Source organism: Pipistrellus hanaki (genome assembly GCF_964339955.1).
Source record: "Pipistrellus hanaki genome assembly, chromosome: 2".
NCBI lineage: Eukaryota > Metazoa > Chordata > Mammalia > Chiroptera > Vespertilionidae > Pipistrellus > Pipistrellus hanaki.
Window position 1 is genome coordinate 22,326,478 of NC_140504.1, and position 24,951 is coordinate 22,351,428.

At 42.6% G+C, this 24,951-nt stretch overlaps 1 protein-coding gene across 3 annotated transcripts in view; it reads left to right on the top strand.

Annotated features, from left to right (window-relative positions):
- The window catches only part of PPM1L (protein phosphatase, Mg2+/Mn2+ dependent 1L), a 279,964-nt gene extending 259,768 nt beyond the window's left edge, over positions 1-20,196 (top strand). For all 3 annotated transcript variants that reach the window (XM_084876040.1, XM_084876038.1, XM_084876039.1), the window contains 2 exons: positions 9,430-9,591; positions 12,231-20,196. In XM_084876040.1, the coding sequence (XP_084732166.1) occupies positions 9,430-9,591; positions 12,231-12,577 (509 nt within the window). In that variant the 3' untranslated portion in view covers positions 12,578-20,196. The remainder of the gene's footprint in view (positions 1-9,429; positions 9,592-12,230) is intronic.
- Positions 20,197-24,951: the final 4,755 nt, after the last annotated feature.

Here is a 24,951-nt window from a genome sequence, read left to right on the forward strand (position 1 = left end):
CCGCACCTCCCAGCCATTCTGCATCTCTGGTTGGGGCGGGACACCTGCTATGATGAGGAGGGCAGGGGGCAGAGGGAGCTACAGGAGCGGCGCTCTGGTCAGAGTGAAGACTGCAGGCAGTAGCCAGAGCGAAGGCCTGGGTCCTGGGTGCCAGAGGAAAACCGGTGTCAGCAGCCAGGGGAAGGAAGGCCTATTGCATGAATCTTCATGCAATGGGCCTCTAGTAGTTTTATAAAAAATATCCTTAATAATTTAATTCTTAAGTATTGCTAAGACACATCTCCCTTTTTTGAAACTCCTCAGCTGGTTGTCATTTAGCCATCCAAGTACGATACTACTATAATATGTGTTCTTAATTTAAGATCCTTAAGACTGGGAATTTCCCATTGCACATTAGTTTCAATTTCAATTTGCAAGCTAGCAAGAGCAACATGTTCCCTCTCTAGAAGGTTAAACATGTGCACTGAAATAGAAGAGAAAAATCAAGTACCGTAATTTACTATCGACAGCGCTGAAATTGGGCACTATAGTATATGGTCAAAGCCTTTTATTAATTAAGTAGTCACAGAAAATTCTATATGGGTGATTTGTGGACATTTTAAAGTCAGGATGGGAATTTGCTTCTTTTTCATGTTTTCTTAATAAACTCAATTCTCTTAGGTAGCCTGTGGGTTTATATTCATATTTGCAACTCGGGGATGTTTTTAAGAGCTTTTGATGTCAGTAATTTCCATATTGAGATTTGACATACACTTGCACTCATGTTAAATCAGGTGTCCTAGTTATCATCATTTTTAAAGAATCTTTGCATTTACACATACGTACACACCACTCAAATACAAGCCAGAAATTCCTCCTTGCCAGCTTTGTTCGGCTAACTCCTATTCACGTTGAAATGAATCTCCTCCATCTCATAGCACTGTCAGGCTCCTCTCTCACCCAGATTCTATCGGAATGCCTGGCAGAGCAGAAAGTGCTTGTTAAAATCGTGCTAAATGAATGAATAACTTGAGCCTCCAGGCTAGCTAGCAAATGAGTTCAGAGGCTATGTGAGCATCATTTATAGACTCAGACAGAAGTTTGTTGCAGCCAGAATGGCAGATGCCCAGCAAGTCAGGGAAGATGCCATCCTGGGGTTGATAGCTCCTTTAAGAGTGGGATGCAGCCAGACCAACAGTAGAAGCCACATGGTGAGGTGTGCTCCCACCCGCACCCAGCAATTCTACACGGCCTGTGGGCCAGGACCACCTCAGTATGCAAAGCTCCTACAAACGTCCTGCTTTTGTAGGAACTCCAAGGAGTAGACTAGGTAGAGAGAAACATTCCCCTGGTGCTGCCCTGAACAAAATTTAATTATCAATACATGCATCATGTTTAATGCTTAAAAACCTCATTTTCTAGCCAATTCAGAGGTTGATTTCATTATATTTGCCTAGAAAATAGCCTGGTGACACGTGAAAAGGCCACCTTCAGAAGCCTTTTCAGGATGGGGCAGGGGGGGTTAAGAGCCACCTTCTCAGCTCTTAACCAGAGGGACAGCTTTTCCAGGGATCCTGAAAAGAGTTCTAGATAAATGAAGGTTGTGCCGATACCGGTTTGGCTCAATGGATAGAGTATTGGCTTGGGGACTGAAGGGACCCGGGTTCGATTCCAGTCAAGGGCATGTACCTTGGTTGCGGGCATATCCCCAGTAGGGGGTGTGCAAGAGGCAGCTGATCGATGACTCTCTCATCTATGTTTCTGGCTCTCTATCTCTCTCCCTTCCTCACTACAAAATCAATAAAATATATATATTTTTTTAAAATGAAGGTTGTGCCCCTGGAAGTGTCATTTTTCAGTTCAAAAGATGTCTCCTGCGGTTCACATGTTAAACAGCTGGGAGTCAAGAGGAGATTTAGGCCTACTTAAAGCAGTGTCCCCCATTTACTTATAGAATCTCCTCATTTTCAATTGGCCTGGCCAGCTCCTTTATCAGTTGTGTTCATGCAGTTCATGCCTTACGTGCCAATTAAACTCTTGGGCCTACAACTGCTCTCTTTTCACACTTGGAAAATATGAACCTTTAAGTTTTAGTCAACGGAAGCTCAAGCTAGCAGCCTGGAATATGCCCAAGTCCTGAGGAGGTGCCCAGAGGACTAGACTGAGCAGCTGACATGCAGCCTGAGTTCTGGTTCTGATGCAAACCAGCAACTTTAATATCCAATATTCTCTTTGTTTCTAATATTTTCTATATATGTGTGTATTTATTAAAGTATAAATGAAATTGCAGTAATATTTTATAGACAGTTTTTTCCCAAGTAAAAATATTAATGTGATATACTTATAAAGAAATTTTATGTATAGTTTTATTTCATTTCTCACTTATCAGCACTTTCCCATGACAATATATATGCTTCAGAAACACAATCTTTGATGCTCACAAAATGCTTTATTATTTGGATATTTCATAATGCATATATGTCTACTCATTTTCATTATTTCTATTGTCTTGCTGCTTTAAATAATTCTGTGAGGTCAGTCCTTGTACATGAACTTCTGCTGTCATCTCAGAATTTCCTTAGGATAAAATTCAAGAATTGTCATTATTGAGTCAAAGAATACAAGCAAGTGTTTGTTCTCTTCTTTGTTTCAAAAGTGAAATATATATTTTTAAATCCCTTTTAAGAAGTTGCTTTTACGCTCATTTTTATTCTATAGAATCTTTTTTTTTATCTCTTCCTTTGTGCCAGGAACCATAGTGGGCTATGTGAATTTCTTACCCAATTGTGTCTTCAAGGGGGAGTTAAGGTCTCAGTGCCTCCCTGCCGTCCTCCCTTCAGTTCTCTGCACCTCCTACCATCCTACCATCTCCCCAGACTGAACCCCTCTGCATATCATTCCCATCCACACAGACAGGCACTCAATGCACTGTCATAGCATTTACCACGCTGGATTCTAAGTGCCTGGTTTCATCTTGCCATTAGGTAGTAAATGCTTTGGGGTTAAGGACTATATTTTGCTCATCTGCATTGTTCCAGTACCCAGCCTAGTAATTTGCATGCAGTAGGCATTGAATGAGGGAACAAAGAACATAAAATGATTCTGTACGCACAGATGCGCATGCACTTATGCACACACACAGTCAATCTTATAATTAGAGGTCTGAGAGAATAATATGGTTGTATTTTCTCCATTGTTGATGTGCTGACGGGATCTCACTTTTTCTGTGTTCAGCTGGAGCAGATGGAAGTAAAGTCAGGATTTAATCAGATCTTAGGGGTGAGCAGCCTTCTAGGAGGGATAGATTTCAAGTCAGTTTGTAGTCACACTGATTTCAAAGTAAGCTAAAGAGTTAATAATAATTGGATCAAGTTGGCCCAAATCTGATTTGACTTTATTTATTTACCCTAAATACACATCATTGTACGACCTTTATTTTAGTTCTTTAAGTGGGGCATAGAAATGATTGTGTTGTGTGTATGGAAAAGATCCTCTGGAAATCATTTATATAATTACAGAACCGGCTAATGGCCCGATTCACAGGCAGCTTAGTCTTGGCTAGCAAACATTATTGGTACCTGCTATAGCATTTTTAAAAAAAGTAAGTTTCATAAGATATGTAATATGCAATAGACATGTGATATCGATCCATCTACACATATGATACAGCTACAAAACAAACATGTATAAAACTAACAATTTATCTCTGTAGAACTGAATATAACTTAGCTATGAGTTTGTAGTAACTGATACTAAAATCTTACTCTAATTCACTTCCAGGTACATTCCATAATTTCCTGATTTTTCTCAGGTTTTTATGTGTAAATACAAACTGAGTTCATGTTTCCATCCCCCTTCCCCCAGGGGCAATCTAAGTACTGGGATTTGTTACTGTTCTGGCAGCTGCTGGGATGACCCAGGATCTTCAGGACTTGTGGTTGGATGGCCCACATCCCAGCTCTGAAGCTCCTGAGAGTTGCCATTCCTCCCTCAGGGGCAGCCCAGCAGCTCCTGATTCATACTAGACCAGTGGTCAGCAAACCGTGGCTCACGAGCCACATGCGGCTCTTTGGCCCCTTGAGTATGGCTCTTCCACAAAACATCACATGCAGGCGTGCACATAGAGTGCAATTGAAACTTCGTGGCCCATGCACAGAAGTCGGTTTTTGGCCTGGGTGAGTCTATTTTGAAGAAGTGGCGTTAGAACACTCAAGGAGCCAAGGAGCCGCATGTGGCTCATGAGCCGCTGTTTGCTGACCACTGCACTAGACTAAGTGAGCTTCTCATTCAACCATTGCCTCTTCATTCTGGGGCAAAAGTGGATGATTTCTTAGGTTATGTGCTAGAAAGCAAGGTAGGTCTTCTGGGCTTTAAACTCCACATAATTGTTAGAGATCCGCACATCAATGGCATTCTCTTGTTTTCCTTTTTCTTTCCCGTCTTTCCCTCTCTGCCAACCACCACGACCGCTCACCACCCTCCTGCCTGGCCAGTCTTAGTGGTCAGGGGGAGCCAGAAGACAGGACTCAGGGGCAGGAAAACTCACTGCTCCATCTTCATGTGCCTGTGGTTTAGACCAGAACCTAGACTAACGAGGTTTTTATCTTAAGAATACTATATCTTTGTGAATTTCCACAGTCACCTTGACATTCAAAAGCTAAACATGACTCTTTCTGTTTGCACTTCAGCCAGAGCAATCCTAATCTCACCTGGGACGATTGGTGCCTCAGACTGAATAGAGGAGGGCCATGCGCGCGCAGTGGGGCAGTAACTTCATTAATATCTCAACTGTCACCCTCCAACACATGTGTGTATGCAATAGGTGTATAGCTATGTGGTAATTTAAATAAATGTTTAGCAAAGGCCAGGTTTGTTTTTAATTGAAGCCATAGGGGTGAGGGTTGACTCTACGCCAAGAGAAAGAAAGTGTAATTCTCTGTTGAGCACCAGATGAATCAGGCTATACCTTTCATTTGCACCCTTCTCCTCTTTTCTCTCTAAGCCTCTCTTCTCGTGGCCTTTAATGAAAAAGCAAACAGCTCTTTTCAGAAAACTCAATTTCCAAAGCTTTTATTAGACCCCACTCCCATAGATTTACATATAAAGAGACAGAGACACTAACTGAAATTTGCTGGAAACCTGAAGAAATAGGAGCTATCTCACCGAAGAATCAGCAAATAACACGAAGACATGAATATATATATATAGATATAGATATAGATATAGATATAGATATAGATATAGATATAGATAGTCTGTGCTTCTTTGGCTTGTAGAGGAAGAATCAAAGAACCATGAAATTAATTTTGTTTGCCATTAAAAAATACTAGACCTAGGATCCAGGATATGATTATGTAATTACAAATTAATTTCAGTTAACATGCTCTCATCTGAACTAAATGTCAGCAATAGTTATGAGAAGTATGTTAATGAGCATCACAGAAGCTTGGCTGCTTGCTTGTTCTCAGGGAGTAGAGATAAAAGCTCCTTCACCAAGAGGGCCTACTGTGGTTTCCAAGACTCCCCAAGGCATGTGATCAGTTTAACAGAGAGAAACTCTGTCTCATGGTCCTCCCTAACTGAAAAGGAAGGGATAGAAGGGTGTTCCCAGGCCACAGTCAAGTATGAAGTAAACGTGATGATTACAGCAGCTGAAATGTGAAGTTGAAGAACATTTCAATTCCAAAATGGTGTTCAAGAGCTTCTGATGACACATCTATATTTTAGCTCTGGTGAAGTGTGGAAAATTAAACGAGTACTCCATCAGATTGTACGGGTGAATTATGGCCTCCCCCCTTAAATAAATTGTGTGTGTGTTTTTTATAGTCACCGTAGCATACCTCATTTGTGAAAAGACCTTTCTGGCATTCACACGCTGTTTCTTATTTCTTCTAGTCATTTTGTTAATTATATGTTTGCCGAGGAAGAGACCAAGTGTAGCTAAGTCTGGAATTAAAATACATAGCACTGGGGTTTAAAATAATAGTATTTGTCATCAAGTTGACTGCCTCATATTCAGCCAGTGTCAAAGTCAATGGTTGATATTTGTGCTTTCACAGAAATCTTATGGAAGAAATGATGATTCTAGTTTGTAATGGACCTTTTTCTCACAAATTGTTATTCCTGCCACTCTGTCCTCCAGAATGTGATGAGGGGAAGTTGAGGCAGCTTGAGTTATAGAAGAAGACCCAAAAAGGAGCCATTGGGGGGGGGGGGGTAGCTTCTGTCCATGCAATCTGGATTCTCACCTAAGCCTCCCTGCATGTATATATGTGCCCATTGCTGCTTTCTCTGTGTGGAAGTCCAGTACTTCAGCTCTTCATGTGTTCTCAGCAACAAGACAGCTTGTTCTGTGAAGTAGGAATAGATTACAAAGCCCAAACAAGAAATTGCATACAGTAAGGTGTCCTGGTTTGCTTTAGAACATTCTTGGGCCTGCAGCCAGGATTCAGGCAGGTTGCATAAAGCTAAAATTACAAAGCCCAAACAAGAAATTGCATACAGTAAGGTGTCCTGGTTTGCTTTAGAACATTCTTGGGCCTGCAGCCAGGATTCAGGCAGGTTTCCACGAAGGAAATAGTGACATTTCAGTGACCCTGCACCCTGCCTGCAACTCTGATTTCACATTGGGGATGCAGCCATTTTGACCTTGGCTTAATAGATTCTATTGTTAGCATGGTCAGTCCCCACTTTCTCAAAGCAGTACCTTCCGGAAATATGCGTCACGAGGTTGCTCTTATTTACCCACAGGAACAATGGGATTGTGTTCTTGGCAAAGGACTGGGCAGGCCATGAACCTTAAGTATATCCAACACGTGAGTAAATCTGAGCAGCCACACTCTCAATCCCTCATTGATGAGCCCGTCTTCCACAATAAGCCCCTGAATCAGGACACGACAGGGAACAGGAACACCCAACTTAACAGCCTTAAGCGGTAAAGATGTTATGTGTCTCACAGAACAAGAATAGGCGAGTCCTCACTGGCTCAACAGTTTCATTTTGTCTCGGGGGCTAGGGCACTTCACTTCTGCCCAGTGCCTTGAACTGAGCCATGTCCCCTCAACGGTGCAAGATGGCGGAGAAACACATGAACCAATGGTATCCCAAAGAAGTGAATCGTTTTTAGCATTTAGTCCCTTTCAGTGAGAGAGAAAACTTTTCCAGGAGCCCCATGCAGACACCCCCTGAAGTCTTTGTCCATGGAGCACCCAGGACATTATCCTAGACTTTCCTCCTCTCCTTTATTTCCTTCATTCTCCATGACCCACCCTTTCTGGTTTTAAATAACCTGTCCTCTACCCTCTCTTTCTATGTGTACTATGTTAGTTTCGATCTTCATTAACTTGACCTGTTCTCCCTGCTTCCAGTTTACCTTTTACAGTGCCATTGAACTGATCTTTAAAACACAAATCTTACAATGTCACTGTCCTGCTTAAAACCCTTCAGTGGTTCCTAATCACATATGAAATTAAATTTCCACCCACACCCCCAGCTATAAGAATGACCTCTCCCCTCTTTAAAAAAAAATCCTACATGGCAGCTCAATACAGCAGATGATGGATGGAGAGTGGCTGTGGCTGGAATGGGGAGGGGGCGGGGGCTCAGAGCTCAGAGCTCAGCCTGGTGAATGCCTCTGCTTCCCTCTCGTGGAGACCCCAGGGCCTTTCTTTGGATCCTCTGTTGTCAAGGCAAGTGGACCTATTAGGCAGTTAAATTGGACCTCAGGAGAGTCATTCAGGCAGCAGCATAGACTTCGATGGCAATGGAAGAGAAGGTCAGGAGTGTACTCTCTCACAGTATGCGGAGTGAGAAGGGAAGAGGGCCTTCGAGAAAGACAGCTCCAAGAGTTACGGTGATAGAATGCCCCCAAGTCATGTAACACAATGTTTTTATTTCATCTTTCAAACTCTGGCAATGTGCCTTATAGGAGCATTTATGCTTTGATTGTGTTAGACAAGTCAACCCAATCAGGTGCTTGCAGACAAGGTGAGGATGGTTTTGAAGACCAAAATGCAACTAATATCAAAAATTGAGAATAACAAATTATATCTGTATGAATAGTTCCTGTATTTACATTTTCATTCTTACAGTGTGTGTGTGTGTGTGTGTGTGTGTGTGTGTGTTTTAAGTAAAACATTTGCAATTGGCTTTGATAATCCCTAACATAAGTCTTTTTCCCTTTCACAAGGATTTCCATATCAGAAATCCTGAATTGACCAACAGTTCCTGTGTTTCCATGTCTGATCAGGGTAGTTTGGGGTTAAATGGGCTTACGAATGGAATTTCAAATACAGCTATAAGAACTTGAATATGCTAATTATTCTCCCAGCTCTCGATAGCAACCTGTATTTATTCTTTATGTCTATTTAAGAATTCAGTCTTTTGTGTTGTTCTGTGAAGACTAAAAAGCTGTTTAGATGCAGTTTACATTCTGTGATGGAATATGACTTTCTTAATGAGGAGTTTAAATATTAATGAAGACTAATTGATGAATAATTTTAACAAGCAAAGGCATTATCAGTTTGAAGCAAGCACTTAAAGGGTTGTGCATTCCAGCAGGTATTTGCATACTCGGTGGCATTGTCAAAAGGGAGGGAGGAGGGAGGAGAGGAGTTGGACAGGGCATCGGGCAGGTAGTGAGGGCCGCTCCAATTAGACCAGACTGTCCAGCTCTATTTGCTTTAATCCATTCTCATCCCAAGAAGGGTTTGAAGAGAACGTGTCTTTTTGTCTCGTGTGAGCTCCAGGCAAGCAGGTCTTCAATCTTGTCACCTACCCTCCCTCCCCAACCCCCGCCAAACCCTCCCTCCTGCCTACCGAGGCCTCATTTCTGCCATCACGGTAGGTTTTTCTGCTTCTACCTTTATGGTCTGCCCCCATCACACCCTATTTCTAACCACTAGTCTTTGCTGTCAGGCTGTGCAAGCAAATTTGTATCGGCAGCTCCCTCACGGTTCCCGATGGCTTCATGGGATCTGGCGGCTGGCATCTGTCAATTACTGGCTCTTCCAGGCTGTCCAGCTGCGGAACGCCCCACCCCGCCCCCCACCTGCAACTCTCCTCACCCTCCAATGGATCTTCACAGAAACTGGGCACTGGCGAGAAGCAGAAAATATGTATCAATTGTCTGAAGCTTCACACTGATTGTTATTCTCCCCTAATCCTTTTTAATGTGATACGTGTTTAAATTAAGAGTAACGGAGACAAAATGACTTGGGAAAATGATAATGTTGTGCTAGCCTGTTTCAGTGACACGGTAACTTGGTGAAGAAAATTGGCTGTCAGATTTGATCAGTGTGGTTGATGTGAATAGCTGTCATTCCCGGGCTGGCGTAGAGTTCTCCTCCCGCAGGAGCGGATTAATGACCGAAGGATCCAGTCACCATGTGAAGCAGCCGCACCTCCATGCATTGCTGACCTCCTACACTGCCTCTCTCTTCTACTTTTCAGGTACCACGTGCTTGATTGCTCTACTCTCGGATAAAGACCTCACCGTGGCCAACGTGGGTGACTCCCGAGGGGTCCTGTGTGACAAGGACGGGAACGCCATTCCCTTGTCTCATGATCACAAGCCCTACCAACTGAAGGAAAGAAAGAGGATCAAGAGAGCTGGTGAGCTTGTGACCGCCTCCGAGCCCTGTCTGCTCTCTCGCTGGGTAGACAGGGTTCTTATTGGATAGACTCTGGGGCATAAGAGGTTTAACTACTAGTGATTAGTAGCCTCCCACAGAGTCTGCTGCTGAAGTCGTGGAAATTGGATTTTGTAATATTGCCTAGCAAAAAAAACAAAAAACAAACAAACAAACAAACAAAAACAGCCACTGAATTCATCCTTCTTCATGGTCAAGGATTCCAGAAGGGCCAAAAGAGCCCTTTGCTCATTTAAAGGCTAACGAGGTCTTTGGGCCTTTGCTTGCATATCTCGCTTCCCTCCAGCCATGCCAGACTACTAACCTCTCTCCAAAGGAACTGTGTTTCTGATACCTCATGCTTTTTTTTTTCTTTGTTTTAAATATATTTTAATTGATTCTAGAGAGAGAAGAAAAAATAGGGAGAGAGAAAGAGAAACGTCCATGAGAGAGAAACTTCTGTCAGCTGCCTTCCACACGCCTTCTACTGGGGACCAAGCTCTCAACCCAGAATTGAACCAGTGACCTCTCGGTGCAGGGGATGATGCTCAACCAACTGAGCCACGCCAGCCATGGCTGATAGCTCATGCCTTTGCAAATGCCGTTCTCACTGTCTAGTGGGTAGCAATTCCTTGTCCTATGAGACCCAGCTTAAGGGTGTCCTTTCGGAAGCCTTCCCTGTCACACAGTACCACAGGCTCTCCGCGGCTGGGTGAGGTGCACCTTCGTCCCATCCTCTGTGGACCTCATGGGTCTCCTTTTACAAAGTATGGCTCTCTTGTCTGTCTCGCCTTCACAACTGGGAGTTCCTTGAGGCAAAAACATGGTCTGTTCATTTCTCCAAGCACCTTGCTCAGTATCTGATACAAGTAAATACTTTAGGGAGTGGGAATCCCCCCCTCCCCCTTTTTTTTTTCTTCACAACTAATGACTGGGGATATAAGCTTGCATTCTGGAATTGGGGTGGAGATGGAGAATTCGGTAGACAGCCTTCCTTTTTGGGACACCTATGTCCCCTCCAGCTTTTGTGTGACAGTTTGCTGCACCCAGTTGGGCCAGATCGTATTAAGTCTTTTAGTCTCCATTCCTGATGGTGTCTCCAACAACAGTGACACCAACAGCTATCGCAGGATCACTGTGTTGGGGGCCAAGCCTAGCAATTTACATGCGCTTTCTCTTTCCCTACCTTGTGACAGCGATTCTGTCATCCTCACTTTACCACCAAGAAAACGGAGCCTCCCAGAGGCTTGTATACTCAAGGACACCTGGCTAGGGAATGGTGAAACCAGAACTGAGACCAGGACTGTCTGACTCCAGAGGCCCGTGTTCTTGCCCATTAGATCACACTTCCTGAAATGTTCTCAGATACCCACAGCCCATGAAGCTCACTCTGTCCTGATCATCACAACTGGAAATCATTCCTTCCTCCTCTTCTGTGGGTGCCCGTCTCTCCTGCGAGAATACTACTTTGTGCTTGGAGCTGTTGATAAACGCAGATTTTCTTTCCTGCCAGACTGTCTAGTTCTTTAGAGAAAGGTCTGGATTTTGCACAACTTTATAGCCCACAAATCACCTTGCTTGGAGTATGTATTTAATAACTTCCTGACAAATATGTGAATGAACAAAGTTCTAATTACTTTAAAGAAAAGTAATAGTATATACTATTGAGTGCATGGTACATTCAGGCACTGTTCTAAGTGATGTACACGGAATAACTCCTTTCTTTCTCACAGCTCAATGGAATAGGTACTATTATTGTCCCCATCATTGCAGCCAAGGAAACTGAGGGTCAGAGAGATAGAGTTTCTCACCCAAAGTCACAGATAGCTGGAAATAACGGGCTAGGAATTAAATCCAAGCAGCCTGATACAAAAGCTGAGCCTTGAGACACTGTGTTAAAATACATAGGGTTTTTTTGTGGTTTTTTTTTTTTAAATCCTGATCCTATTTGGGGTACTGTTTTGAGAACTATAGAGGCACAAACAAGGGCAGTCTCAAGCTAAATGATGGATTCCAGCGTTGTTTCTGGTCCCCAACCACCTGCCTTTTGCCACTCTCTTCAAATCCCCACCCCAATGCTTTCTACTGTCAATCACTGAGCTGTCAAGGTGTCAAGTTAAAACTAATGCCCTCATACTTACCTGGGGAGATACCATGATCACAAAGGTGGTTTTCCCAGGGCGAGGCTTAACCATTGCACTCGGCTGTGCTGACCCCTGCTATTTCCCCAAATGTGGGAAACTCAACCGCATGATTTGTTGTAGTAGGGGACTGCATTTGCAAAAAAAAAAAAAAAAAAAAAAAAAAAAATTTAAATAATAAAAAATAAAAACCTGATGCCCTCACCCATACACATCTCCTACCCTCATTATTCTTATTGATATTTTCTTGAAGTCATTTAACTTCAAGGATGAGGGCAGGAGGATCTACTGGTAGAGTGTCAAACCTCAAGCCATGCAGCAGGGGTACTGTTCTCTCCTGGCAGTGCCAGGGTGGGACGAGGGGAGCACATGCGATATGTCACCTGCAACCGGTCGGCCTTCTGCACACGTGCCCAGACTGTGTACCAGGTGTGTGAGCTTTCTGTTGTTGGTCAGGCTAATGATCTCCTTCTCTTCCCAGGTGGTTTCATCAGTTTCAATGGCTCCTGGAGGGTCCAGGGCATCCTGGCCATGTCTCGATCCCTGGGGGATTATCCGCTGAAAAATCTCAACGTGGTCATCCCAGACCCAGACATCCTGACCTTCGACCTGGACAAGCTCCAGCCCGAGTTCATGATCCTGGCGTCGGACGGCCTCTGGGATGCCTTCAGCAACGAGGAGGCTGTCCGCTTCATCAAGGAGCGCTTGGATGAACCTCACTTTGGGGCCAAGAGCATAGTTTTACAGTCGTTTTACAGAGGCTGCCCTGACAACATAACAGTCATGGTGGTGAAGTTCAGGAATAGCAGCAAAACAGAGGATCAGTGAGCCCTTCGGGGCTCGGCTGCCGTAGACTAAAGGACTTTCAACACGCTGGTCTCCTTTAATGTCGTGAAGCTGTGGCAGTGATGGTTAGGATCCCCCCTATCCCAGACGTGGGATGCCCCCTCCCTGGCGGTCTTAGGTCTGTACCCAGTGACGATGGAAAGAGGGCCGATGTTGAGAGGCTGCAAGATTGTTTTTTTCACGTCTCCCAATCCTCCCATCCAACCTTCGAGATGTACAAGTAGCTAGTTGTAGAGTCACACGTATGAAATGAATGGCGTAGGTGCCATGTGTTCTCCCTTTGAAGGTTCTTTTCAAGATTTCAGGATCCCTTACAGGGCCCTCCAGGCATCAGACTTTGGAGCAGTGAGCAGGGCAGGCTGCCCAGCGTCCCCTGCGCGTCAGGGTGGCAGTTCTCTTACTGAGCGCAGAGCTGCCCTGAGAAGGCTTTCCCCTCCTGAGCCCAGGTTTCCCACTCCACAGAAACCGATTCAGAGTGCTTTGCTGTTCTGTGGCTGCTCTTGGAGGGAAGAAGGGAGGCTGCAGCAGCTACACAGCAGAAGCAACCTTTCCCTCCTCCCTTTATTTCTTAAATAGACTTGTACACCATCTAGCCGATCTTTGTGCCAGTCTTTGTGCGCTGATCCTAATCCTGCATGACCTTAACCTTTTGCTTACACCTTACTGTATGTAATAGGCAGCTGTTAAACTTCACAACTGGAAGCCACAATTTTTTTTTGTCTTTTGTCACCAAGAAACCTATTAGGCGGAAGTCAGAAAAGCAAGTCACAGTATCATAATTCCTTCCATCTTTAAGGGTAGATAGAGGGGAAATAGTGGCTGAATAAGTCACAGAGCCCCTTTGGGAAGTTGCTTGTTTGCATTGGGAGAGAAAGCTGGGGAGGTTACCATCCTGAATTGAGCTCCAGCTGCCAGTTTTATGCCCTCCCACTCTTCTCCTATCCTAGTAGCTTTCAAGTATCTTTCAAGGAGTGTTCTGGGAAGCATCGGAACTGCATGAGTATTTCTTGAAACCCAGGCCAGAGTTCCCACCCACATTTTGGAGTTTGGTAGTAAACTGGGGGATGCGCTTTTCCATGGCCATGGAGAAGCAGGTAGCTTCCCCAGGCCAACCATTCAGTGACCAAAAAGCAGGTTGGGAATTCAAGCTCAAACCGGTATTGTAAGACAGCCCTGAGTTATTCTGGGGCTGGGCTTGCTGCTCTCTGTTTCCTATTTCCAAAGTCACATTTCCAATCTCAGTATTTTATAAATTAATTGACAGAAAATGCTCAGGCATCCTGTTGGCCTGAATGTGGTGGCTCAAGTAGCCAAACAGGACTTTCCTTGGATTCCCAGCCCTGTGTCTGAAATGTCAGTGTCCACCTGCCTCTGTTCTTTCTGAGTCAGCATTTGTCATTTTAGCTTCTCAAAGGCCCCGTTCGCTTTCCTCAGCCGGGTGGGTTTTCTGAAGCAGGTTCCAGAGAGAACCCGGGAGGATGAAAAGAGTCCCTCACAGTCACCAAGGACTGCAATCTGTTGATTCCTCCCAGCACTTACCTATCTTTGACTCCAGTGAGAATGAATAATAGTTTCCCAAGAGCTTTGATTACTTTCGTAAATTGTGACTTTAGAATTCCAACATTAGGATTAGAACCTTAATAATTTTTTTTTAGCCATAGAGAGTTCTAGTACAAAATACCTACTACGATGTAGACTGAGCTCTTTGCCTAAGAAAGAGGCACTGAACAGTTGGATGTGTGTAACTGGGGTGGGGGTCAGGAGGAGAAATGTGGGGAACATGCTGACTGTAGTCAGTATGGGACCATCAGGCCAGGTGGTCCAAGTTTGCCTGGAGATTTAGGATATTCTATCTCCAGAGAGTTACCAAAGCCCATCATCCAACTCAAGCTCAAGAATAAGCTCTTTCATTTTATGGTACACAGTTTTCCTTTTTATTTTTAACTTAACTCCAAAATTCATAATCACAAAGAAAGATGTTTTTAAATGCCATGATCATTGTTGTTGTCCAAAATGAAAATAGTATGGTTTTGGTGAAGATGAAGAAGAAAGGCTACTAAGTTAAATTAGTAAGTTAGTGTTGTTTGCTGCAGAACATCTCAGTAGGTGGTGCTGAGGGCAGGAGTGCATGACTGCCCCCCAGCTGAGGTTTACATGGCATCTATGTTTTGCTTTGTAGAATTAATTTCTGACTTTAACCACGTAGTACGTGTACTTCCTATTCCCTTTCTCCCCTTTTTCCTCTGTAGATTTTTAAAAGATAGAAGTTCTAAGCAAAATAGCAGTTTGGTTAATACCTATGTCTATAAAATACTACAATCAGAGTATTTGCTCCCTTCCCCTGTCCTGGGGCGCGCGCTCGCTCGCTCGCTCTCTCTTTCTCTCTCCCTCCCTCCTTCCCTCCCTCCTCCAGCTGTTTGGGGCCTACAGAACCACACTTGGGGTGCGCTGTAGCTCCTGGATACTCCCTTCTTCTAGGGACAGGGAAGTTGAATGTAGCCACTAGGGAAATTGAGTTGAGCGTTTGCATGTGAAGCCTCCCTAAGCAGCACTGCCAAAGCTTTGGATCATCCACCAAGGCTGCCCAGACTCCCCAGCCCGAGTTCTCCTTGCCAATAGCTACCATGGTGCCAAACCTGGGATGGCTTTTCAGTCTTTTGGAAATGAAGCTGGGAACGAATGACCACATGCCATGAGCCCCCAGCAAGATGCCAAACCCAGGCCTCCTCCATGCACTGCTCTGCTACTGCTCCACTGGCCATTCTTAAAATGGGTCGGGATTTGGGGGTGGGGGTGGGGGGCAGGGGAGGGGAAGCGGGGGGTGTTAAGGAAGGGACATTTTTAAAAAATCATTGTATTTGCAATTCTCTAATCAATGGAATAAATGATACTTACATAGAAAATTCCAAAGCTAGTTCCCAAGACCTGCATTTATTTAATGTAAACCATTAGCTCAGCTCTGAAGTTGTAGTTCCCATGTACATATGCACACATTACTGGTTACCAGTGGCCTCTTGAATCTTGTCTATGTAATACTCTTATTTCAGAGAGTGTTTTATAGAGTGAAGGGGCATATGTAATCTGGATAAGTTTAAACAGGCCTTATTTCATACAACTTGAACGATTTCAACCCACGTACAGGATTGCATGAGAGTGGTGGCATCATCATTTCAATCCCATCTAAGGTAATTTTAGGAAATTGATTACACTATTGATTGGGATATCTATATTACTGGGCTATCTGACAATACACAAGGGATTCAGAAAGGCAGTGATCACTGTTTTCTTTACCAGGTAAACCTTTAGGTCTCCCCACTCCTGAGTTGTTCTCAGGTCAAACTCTTAAATCTGAATCAATGCAGAAGGTTTAGAAAGGGCAACATTTCATTGTACATTTCAAAGTATAGAATACATACTCTGGGTAAACAGTTTCCAATGATGTCAGATTTTTTTCCCCTCCTTTTGACCCATCTTTAGACTGATCTTCCCTTTATACCCTCCCCCCCAAATTGCCTTAGCTCGTCACACCAGCATTCCTGACCCAGAAATGACATGCCTGTTAGATACCACACACTGGGGCCTATTTAACTGCCTCTAGATTAAATCACTGATAATCTAGACTTTTGAGCTAGTTAGCTGCATACCACCGGAGTCATAGCATCTCAGTATCTCCCAAAGTGAGTTCCACAGAACACACGTTCCAAAGATGCTCTTCCAAGTACAGGGTTCCGGGGTGAAAGCAGTTTGGAAAACATGGCCTCTGAGAAAGTTAGTGCAAATAAGCACCTCGAAGGTTCTAAATTAGATGTCCCGCGGAAGGGAAGAAGCACAGCACAGATGTCATTTCAGTGAGGGTAGTGTTTTCCAGATTAATCTGACCACAGAAGCTTTTTTGAGTAACACTCAGGAACATTCCAAGGAGCTCCTGTTCCATAGGACCCACTTTGGGAAATTTTGATATATGGAAATAGGACTTTTTTCATCCTCCACTATGGTATGACTCTTTGGATTTGTAGTACAATTTGTAATTTAGAAGCGCCAGTCCTTTGGAGTAAGAGGCTGAGCTGTTCATGACAGCAGTTTTAAGAAAGAGCATCATTTACTATGGCCATCAGCAGCCTCGCATTGACAGTAGAAGCCCAGCAATCCTACCTGAAGCCCCAACCGCTGTCTCTCTTCTTCTATGTGAATATTCAGCGAGAGTCTTTGCCATCCAGTGTGAATCAAAATAAGTATTTTTACATTTCATCATTATTGGGAGTAAAAAAAATATTTAAAATAATATAGAAAATGAGGGGGAAATTATAAACTATTAACACATACTTACTCTGTTCTGTTCTTCTTTCCAGATTCAGTGAAATTATTTTAAATCACAGCTCATTTGTTCTAAAACCCCTGTCCCATGTTGTCCCACCTTTCACATTTTCTGTACAGAATTAAGTTGGGTGAGTTATCTCTTGCCTAAAATGTCAGGCTTATTGTCACTCTCAACCTGGACAATGGGTTCTGGAAACTCAGAGAGATAATCTCAAAATAACAGATGAGACAAATCTAGTCAAAAACATGGTACAAAGTGAACTTAGGGAAAAGTCATTAACTTAAAATCACATCCAATATTTAGGAATACACCTGCCCTCCAGACGTTACCCAAAATAGTAAAAAACAAACAAACAAAAAAAAAAAAACTGAAAATAAAATCACTTAGATCAAGAGGAAGATTACAAAAATCAGGTGACAGTCGAGACTCTATTGCTTTCACTAGACGTGTGCTTCTCCACATGTTTCTAACATGGAAAAGTTTTGCTGACTCATAATAATGTGGGTGCTTTGTCTGCTTTTTAATTTTTTCCACCATGTAGTTGAAAACTGTTTAACCAAGGGATGATTATAACAATTTTTATGTGTTTAGTAGCTAAACACACCATCATCTGTATAATCACTTTAATAAATCCAAAGGTGAGGATTTGGAAGAGAGCAGGTAGTAACTGTTCATTTTAACAAATCATCACAGGTATTTTCACAATTCAAAACTGCCCCAAAGCAAGCAAGCAGCAAATATGTAGATTATATTTAGAAAAACCAAGCAACCCTTTTAAAGAAAAGGAGCGACACTGTTCATTTAAACCGGCGAACTCAGAGAAATAACTTTCCAAATCTGAGTAAAGTAACATGCGGGGGGCTTCTCTTTTATATCTTTCTGGAGTCTTTGTCCCACAAATATGGATTATGTTTCCGTCCTTTTCGTGGTTTTGCAAGAAGGCCCCCAGGTGTTGGAGGTCACCAGGCCATATCTGATGGTCTGGCCAGGTGCCAGTGATGATAACCCTCCCTCCGGGGCAGTGCACTGTTCACAGTTTTATGGCCTCTGTAACAGGTTCTGCAAGACCAGTTTCTGGGAAAGAGTCAGTGACTCAACTATAGGTTTTCAAGAATGTACACTGGGCTTGCTTGCATGGGTTCAGATTGCTAGCCCCCACCCACCCACCCCAAATATCAGGGTTACATTGGAATTAGCCTTTTAGCCTCTCTTCCATTTATTCTAAAAGTCTATAAGCTGGCCTCTGACAGTTGCCAGATTCAAATTAATCTCAAAAAACCTTCAGCGACCAGAGTTCCTAAATCTGAGCAAAGCAACTTATTGTACCGGCCTGGTAGCAGGTTGTGGCTGGGCTTGTGAGGGGACAGGACAACCTTCCTGGGTCACGGGCTGCCTCTGTAGGAGATGGGTGTCATGAAGAAATTCAGAGGTTAAATGTGATATCCTGCATTAGTATCCCCACCTATTTCTAGATTATTTGGATAATGCATAACTTAAAATGTGTTGATTCAGAAGCAAAGGTAGAGTAGTCAAGGAATTGGGGGTAAAAAATAGAATACCCCAGATAATAAAAATGTGTAATGTAGGTTATCCAAAATTTGGATTATCAGACTTTTACCATTCACAAGTTGTATTTAATAGCGAGTCTTTTTACATCACCATACACATGAGTATAAGGCAGTAGTTCCCACTTTTCACCTATTCAAATGCAAACCTTCCTTAATACAAGCTTTTAAGATCCTGCTTTGCTTACATGTTAATGAAGACAAAATTCTAATGCTTCTTCTTATAGGACTGATGGCACAGGCAGAATCCCATTTAAGAAAAATAGTCTGGAACATTTTAAATAAAAAAAATACAAAATTAAATTCCATTGTGATCAAAGTCAGAATGTAAAGAAAACATTTTGAAGAAAATATAAAAGACAAAATCATAGGGGAATATACTACAAGAGAAAATATTTTAAATTAAGAAAAGGAGCCATTTTATTACATCATGAATCATGTTTTATGGTATTTGTGCTCTTTCTCATATGAAGGAGATAATATTGAAGAAAGTGAACATTGAGTTATTTATAAAGCTAGTAAAAGTACAGTCCCTATTTCATTCATCCCCAATGAAAATGGATAAATAGGGTCTTATTTATTGTTGTCCTAAACTACCTTTACTGTCCTTCAACCTGTTCCCTTTCCAAAGCCTAGACATGGTTAACCCTAAATCCTTAGAATGTGTAAATTTTCAAGAAGGAAATATCCCATTTTAGAATTTTAAAAAAATAATACAATAGACTGCATGATAGACCTTCCATGTCAGAGGGCTCAGATAAAACTGAGGTCAGATAAACAGTCACAGCTACACGTGAGAGTGAGTTTAACACACTGGTAGTTTTCCACACACCAACATGAGCACCAGTGAGTATTTAGATTAAAACAGATATTCACAAAAACAAACTCCAGAGTGATTGAATGTTCTTGCTTCTTAGAGATATTTCTAATCCTGTAGAAGTGATGTTATTCGACATCTCTCACCCAAGAGGATGATGTCTCTTGTGCAAATTTTAAATTATCATCTGCCTTAGTATGTAAAGAAAAAACAATGGCTGCTTAGTTTACTAATGAAAAGGTATAAAATCCTGCTATGGGCAGGGTGGAGTGGGGAGGCGGTACTAGAACCATGGGGCTTTCAGTGAGAATACCCATATTTGAGCTCCAAGACCACAGCCAGTCTATGTGTTTATCATCTTGATTGCCCTTTTACCTTGGGCATGTATTCAGAAAATGGAAGAATAGATACAAAAATGGAGAAAAAAACAATAACTTCTATTTCTGTTTTAGAAAGCAATATGCCCTTTTTAACTGACCTGAAATGCATGTTTACATTGAAACATTAGCATCTACAACGTTGTCCCCAGTTTACTGTTCTATTTCTAAAGCCAGTGCTTTTGATTCATAGCCCCTTAGCACAGCTTCAATTCAGACTACAGAGTAGAAATCTATTTTTGCAATGCCTCAACATCCCATGGGCAGCCAGAAACAAAGAAAAACAAAAGGAGAAATTCTAGTGAGTTCATAAGAATGATTATTTTGATGAACCTGAAAAATAGTAATGAAACGGTTAATTCCAAAACACCCCAATGTGAACTGTGTTCACATACATAGTTCCTATAAGCCCCAAGTATACAGTCGGTGTATTTCTCTTGAATATAAGCATCTTTGCATTTAGCACAGATTGAATTGGGAAAGTCACTGTTTTTGTTCTAAGCAAATCTGCTTATATATTTTATTCTTCCCTTTATTCATTTTCTTCCCTGAGCACTTGCCTTATGCCAAAAAGAGATAGTCTAATTGAGTGTATCTGGAGATAGGCACTCAGGCCCCATCCCTGCCTTCTTGGCCCTTGGAGTGGAGGCTGCACAGATAGTCTAATGTTCAGTATTGGTCAAATCAGTTGAAAATCGGCACCTTTCATGGTTTTCTTCAATGGGTTTAGATTGGAGATCACAGGCAGAATTAGCGAAAGTCTTTCCTACATGTAAGAGAGAGTGAATGGTGAAAGACTGAGAATATCTTGCCCACATTCAAGCAAATTACATCAGATAATTACACTGAGTTTGTTTGGTCACCTATGCTTTCCTAGGGAGGACGTGAGATGGGAAAGTGGGGACCAGGGCAGGGGTAGGCCCCCACTGGAAGCCTTTGTCCAAAGGGGTGGGCTCCGCAGTAGACACCAAAGCCAGGTGTCTCCCTCCTGATCCTTCAGGAGGAAGGATAGAATTACAGAAAAGTAGAATGAGAACATCTGTCCAAGGCCTGTTTTTATTTCTGTTCCCAAGAGGCTATTAGCGTAACCACCTCATGCCCCCAAAGAGAACCCAGAACTGAGAGTGTATATCATCAATATTTATCAATTAATGAATTAATTATATAGAAAATTAACATATTTTAGGAATACAGTTATTTCTTGGTTTTGAATATGAACAGAAGACTAAATGCCAGATTTTTTTTTTTTTTTTAGAGATCATAAATTTGGTAGCCATACTTTAGACATTCCAAAACCTACACATGGAATTCAAATTTCATATTCTGAACAAGAATAACAACACCTATTTTCTGTACAGAAATGCAAAACTAAACACCAGACTCTTGTTTTTAACCATAGAAGTCATCACTTCTTTCTAAATTCTTTGGTCATTTTTCCTAGACATCTCTTTCTATTTGCGCCAATTGCTTCTTTATCCCAGAAATATTTGCTGTTGCCAAGTTATTGTACATTAGAATCCTATTGAATTAGAATAATAGAAGATGAATGAGCCTTATTTGGTTTGGCTCAATGGATAGAGTGTCAGCCTATGGACTGAAGGGTTCCAGGTTCGATTCCTGCAAAGGGCACATGCCTGGGTTGTAGGCTGGATCCCCAGTAGGGGGCGTGCAGGAGGCAGCCAATCAATAATTCTCTCTCATCATTGATGTTTCTTTCTCTCCCTCTCCCTCCTCTCTAAAATCAATAAAAATTTTTTTTTAAAAGAAAGTGAATGAAAAGAGATTGGGAATATCTCATTGTGATCAGAAGTGGGGGTTTTGTGGTTTTGTTCTTAGCAGGAGAACATATAAAAGGAAGTTAAAAAAAATAATAAATAAAAATTTAAAAAAAGGAAGTTAAGCCAATTTCTGATTCAGAAAGATTACTATTTAAACCATGGGTGGAGCCAAATAATTAAGGCAGGAAAGGAGGATTGGAGAGAGTAAGAAAAAAACAACAAACCCACATAATTGAATAGTGTTTTTTCATGAATGGTATATAGCAAAAGTTCTGATCTCTTTTTCTGCTGAATTTTACATTTACTTCAATACCAGGAAGCTTTTCCCATCGGCCTTTTCTTGCTATTTGAAAAACCATAAGAGGTTGTTTGCTTATAAAATGAAACCAGGATCCATAATTTATAAGGCAATGCTCTCTTTTAGGAATCTTCAAATTGTATTTAATAATGAAATCAAAGGTCAAAAGGACTGCTCAACTCAGTCAGGCTTTCTGGTAAATTAGTCTCTGAGAATCATCCATAAGAAACACCACAGAACCTTGGCAAAACTTCATTGTTCTTGTTACTCTTCAGGGGTTTTTATACCTACTCTTCTATTTTTGTCTCCAAGAGACATTCGAAACAAGGTTGAAATGTCAGTTGGATGCAGAGCTCAGAGTATAGCAGTGCATGGTCACTCGAGATGCATGGCGTGTCCTTCGGGTCCTTCCAGGTGTGCTAGGCTAGGGGTAGATGCAGCTTTGTAGAGACTAATGTGTTCATGCAATCACCAGTTCTGTGTTGTTGTATACAAACCAAACCGCTGAAAATCACCCTTGATGACAAGATTAAAGCAAAAATAAACACATTCAAGTTATTGGACTTTACACGTGGAACTGCTTGGTTTTTTCCTTCTCTTTTTGGTTAAAACTCATTTTTTGTTCTAAAATTTTTGTAAGTACCTAATGCTTCTGAGTTAGCGTTGCTGTTGAGTTTAGAATCGCAGAAAGCAAAGAAGCAATTCGTGGGCAGAGGATAAGACCAAAGCGGAATAGAAGCAGGAGCTATAGGAGATGTCAAGACTGGGCACTCCCATTTGGAAAACAGCCCTCAGCCTCTCATCCAGGTCAGCCACATCCCCCAGCAGGGACCCTCACCGCATGGGGGCATGGCCGGCCTGCAAACTACCACAGGCCCCTCACCCAGGCCGTCCCACACCCCAAGGGAACCCCCACCCTAATCCGGGACACCCTTCAGGGCAAACCAGCTGGCCTTGACCTGTGCACCAGGCCTCTTATCTATACTAATAAAAGGGTAATATGCTAATTAGACTGGAAGACCTTCCAGGAAACCTTCCGGACGTTCTTCTGGACAAAGCCATGGTAGTGGGGCCAAAATAGAGGCAGTTAGAGGCCAAAAGGGGAGTGCAGTTGTGGGTGATCAGGCCAGGATGGGACGGCAGTTGTGGGTGATCGGGTTGGTGGGGGTGGGGACATTGGGGATAAGCAGACCATCAGGGGGGGCCAGTTGGGGGCAAGCAGGTCATCAGTGGAGGTCAGTTGGAGCTGATCAGGACAGTGGGGTTGGGCGGCGGGGGGGGTAGTTTGGAGTGAGCAGGCCATCAAGCGTGCAGTTGGGGGTGAGCAGGCCAGTGGGGAGGGAAGATGGGGGCAAGCAGACCAGCAAGGGGGGCAATTGGGGATAATCAGGCTGGCGATAGGATTGGGCCTAAACGTGCAGTCGGATATCCCTTGAGGGGTCCCAGATTGGCGAGGGTGCAGGCTGGGCTGAGGGGCACACCCTCCCTGTGCATGATAAAAGCCTAATATGCAAATCAACCAAACAGCAAAACAACTGGTGGAACAACCCATCTTTATGACATGCACTGACTACCAGGGGCAGACACTCAATGTGGGAGCTGCCCCCAGCCCGTAGGCCCTAGGCCAGCCAAGGTGGGTGCCAGTGGGGGTCCCACCAGTCACCCTGCGTAGGGAGGTGACCAGCAGCAGCGGGGGACAGGACTGGCGAGCAGGTGGTGCCAGGCTGGCCAAGGCGGGTGCCAGTGGGGGCCCCCAATCACCCTGCTGGTCGCCTCCCAGATTGGCCCTGATCACTGGCCAGACTTAGGGATCCTACCCATACACAAATTTTGTGCACTGGGCCTCTAGTATACGATACACATTATTCTAATGCCAAAAAGAGACAGAATGAGAATGGGGCAGAATGATGTTTGGGGGGGGAAAAATTTCTCAAATTTTATGAAAATATTGGGTCGGCAACTAAGTAATTGCGGGTTTCACACATATATGGCTTCAGTTGAATTTTTAGGTTTGCAGACGTAGTACAAATGTAAAACACATTTTGTATTTGATAGTTGGCTATTCAGCTGTTAATCAGTAAAAAAAGTTTTTTGATCTGTTTTGTAGTTTTTGTTTGGCGTTCGTTGAAAAATGGAAAATCAAAAGAAACATTTTCGTCATATTTTGCTTTTTTATTTCCGCAAGGGAAAAATGCATCACAAGCTCATAAAAAGTTATGTGCTGTTTATGGTGACGAAGCCTTAAAAGAACGGCAGTGTCAAAATTGGTTTGCCAAATTTCATTCTGGTGATTTTTCACTCAAAGATGAAAGACGCTCTGGTCGTCCAGTTGAAGTTGATGATGCCCTAATCAAAGCAATAATCAATTCGGACTGTCACAGTACAACACGTGAGATTGCAGAGAAGCTTCATGTATCACATACATGCATTGAAAATCACTTAAAACAACTTGGCTATGTTCAAAAACTCGATACATGGGTTCCTCACGAACTGAAAGAATCACAGTTAACGCAACGCATTAGCAGCTGCGATTTGCTAAAGAAACGTAATGAAAATGATCCATTTTTAAAACGACTGATAACTGGCGATGAAAAATGGGTTGTTTACAACAATATCAAGCGGAAAAGATCGTGGAGCAGGCCAGGTGAACCAACTCAAACAACATCAAAAGCTGATATTCATCAAAAGAAGGTTTTGTTATCAGTTTGGTGGGATTACAAAGGAATTGTCTACTTTGAACTCTTACCACCCAACCGAACGATCAATTCTGATGTCTACATTGAACAACTAACGAAATTAAACAATGCAGTTGAAGAAAAGTGGCCCGAATTGACAAATCGAAAAGGTGTTGTATTCCATCATGACAATGCAAGGCCACACACATCTTTGGTCACTCGGCAAAAATTAATGGAGCTTGGTTGGGATGTTTTGCCACATCCACCATATAGTCCTGACCTTGCACCATCTGATTACTTTTTGTTTCGATCTTTACAAAACTCCTTGAATGGTAAAAATTTCAATAATGATGATGATGTCAAATCGTACCTGATTCAGTTTTTTGCTAATAAAAACCAGAAGTTTTTTGAACGTGGGATTATGATGCTGCCTGAAAGATGGCAAAAGGTCATTGATCAAAATGGGCAATACATTAAATAATAAAGTTATTTAGTTCCATGAAAAAATTGTCTTTGATTTTCTTTAAA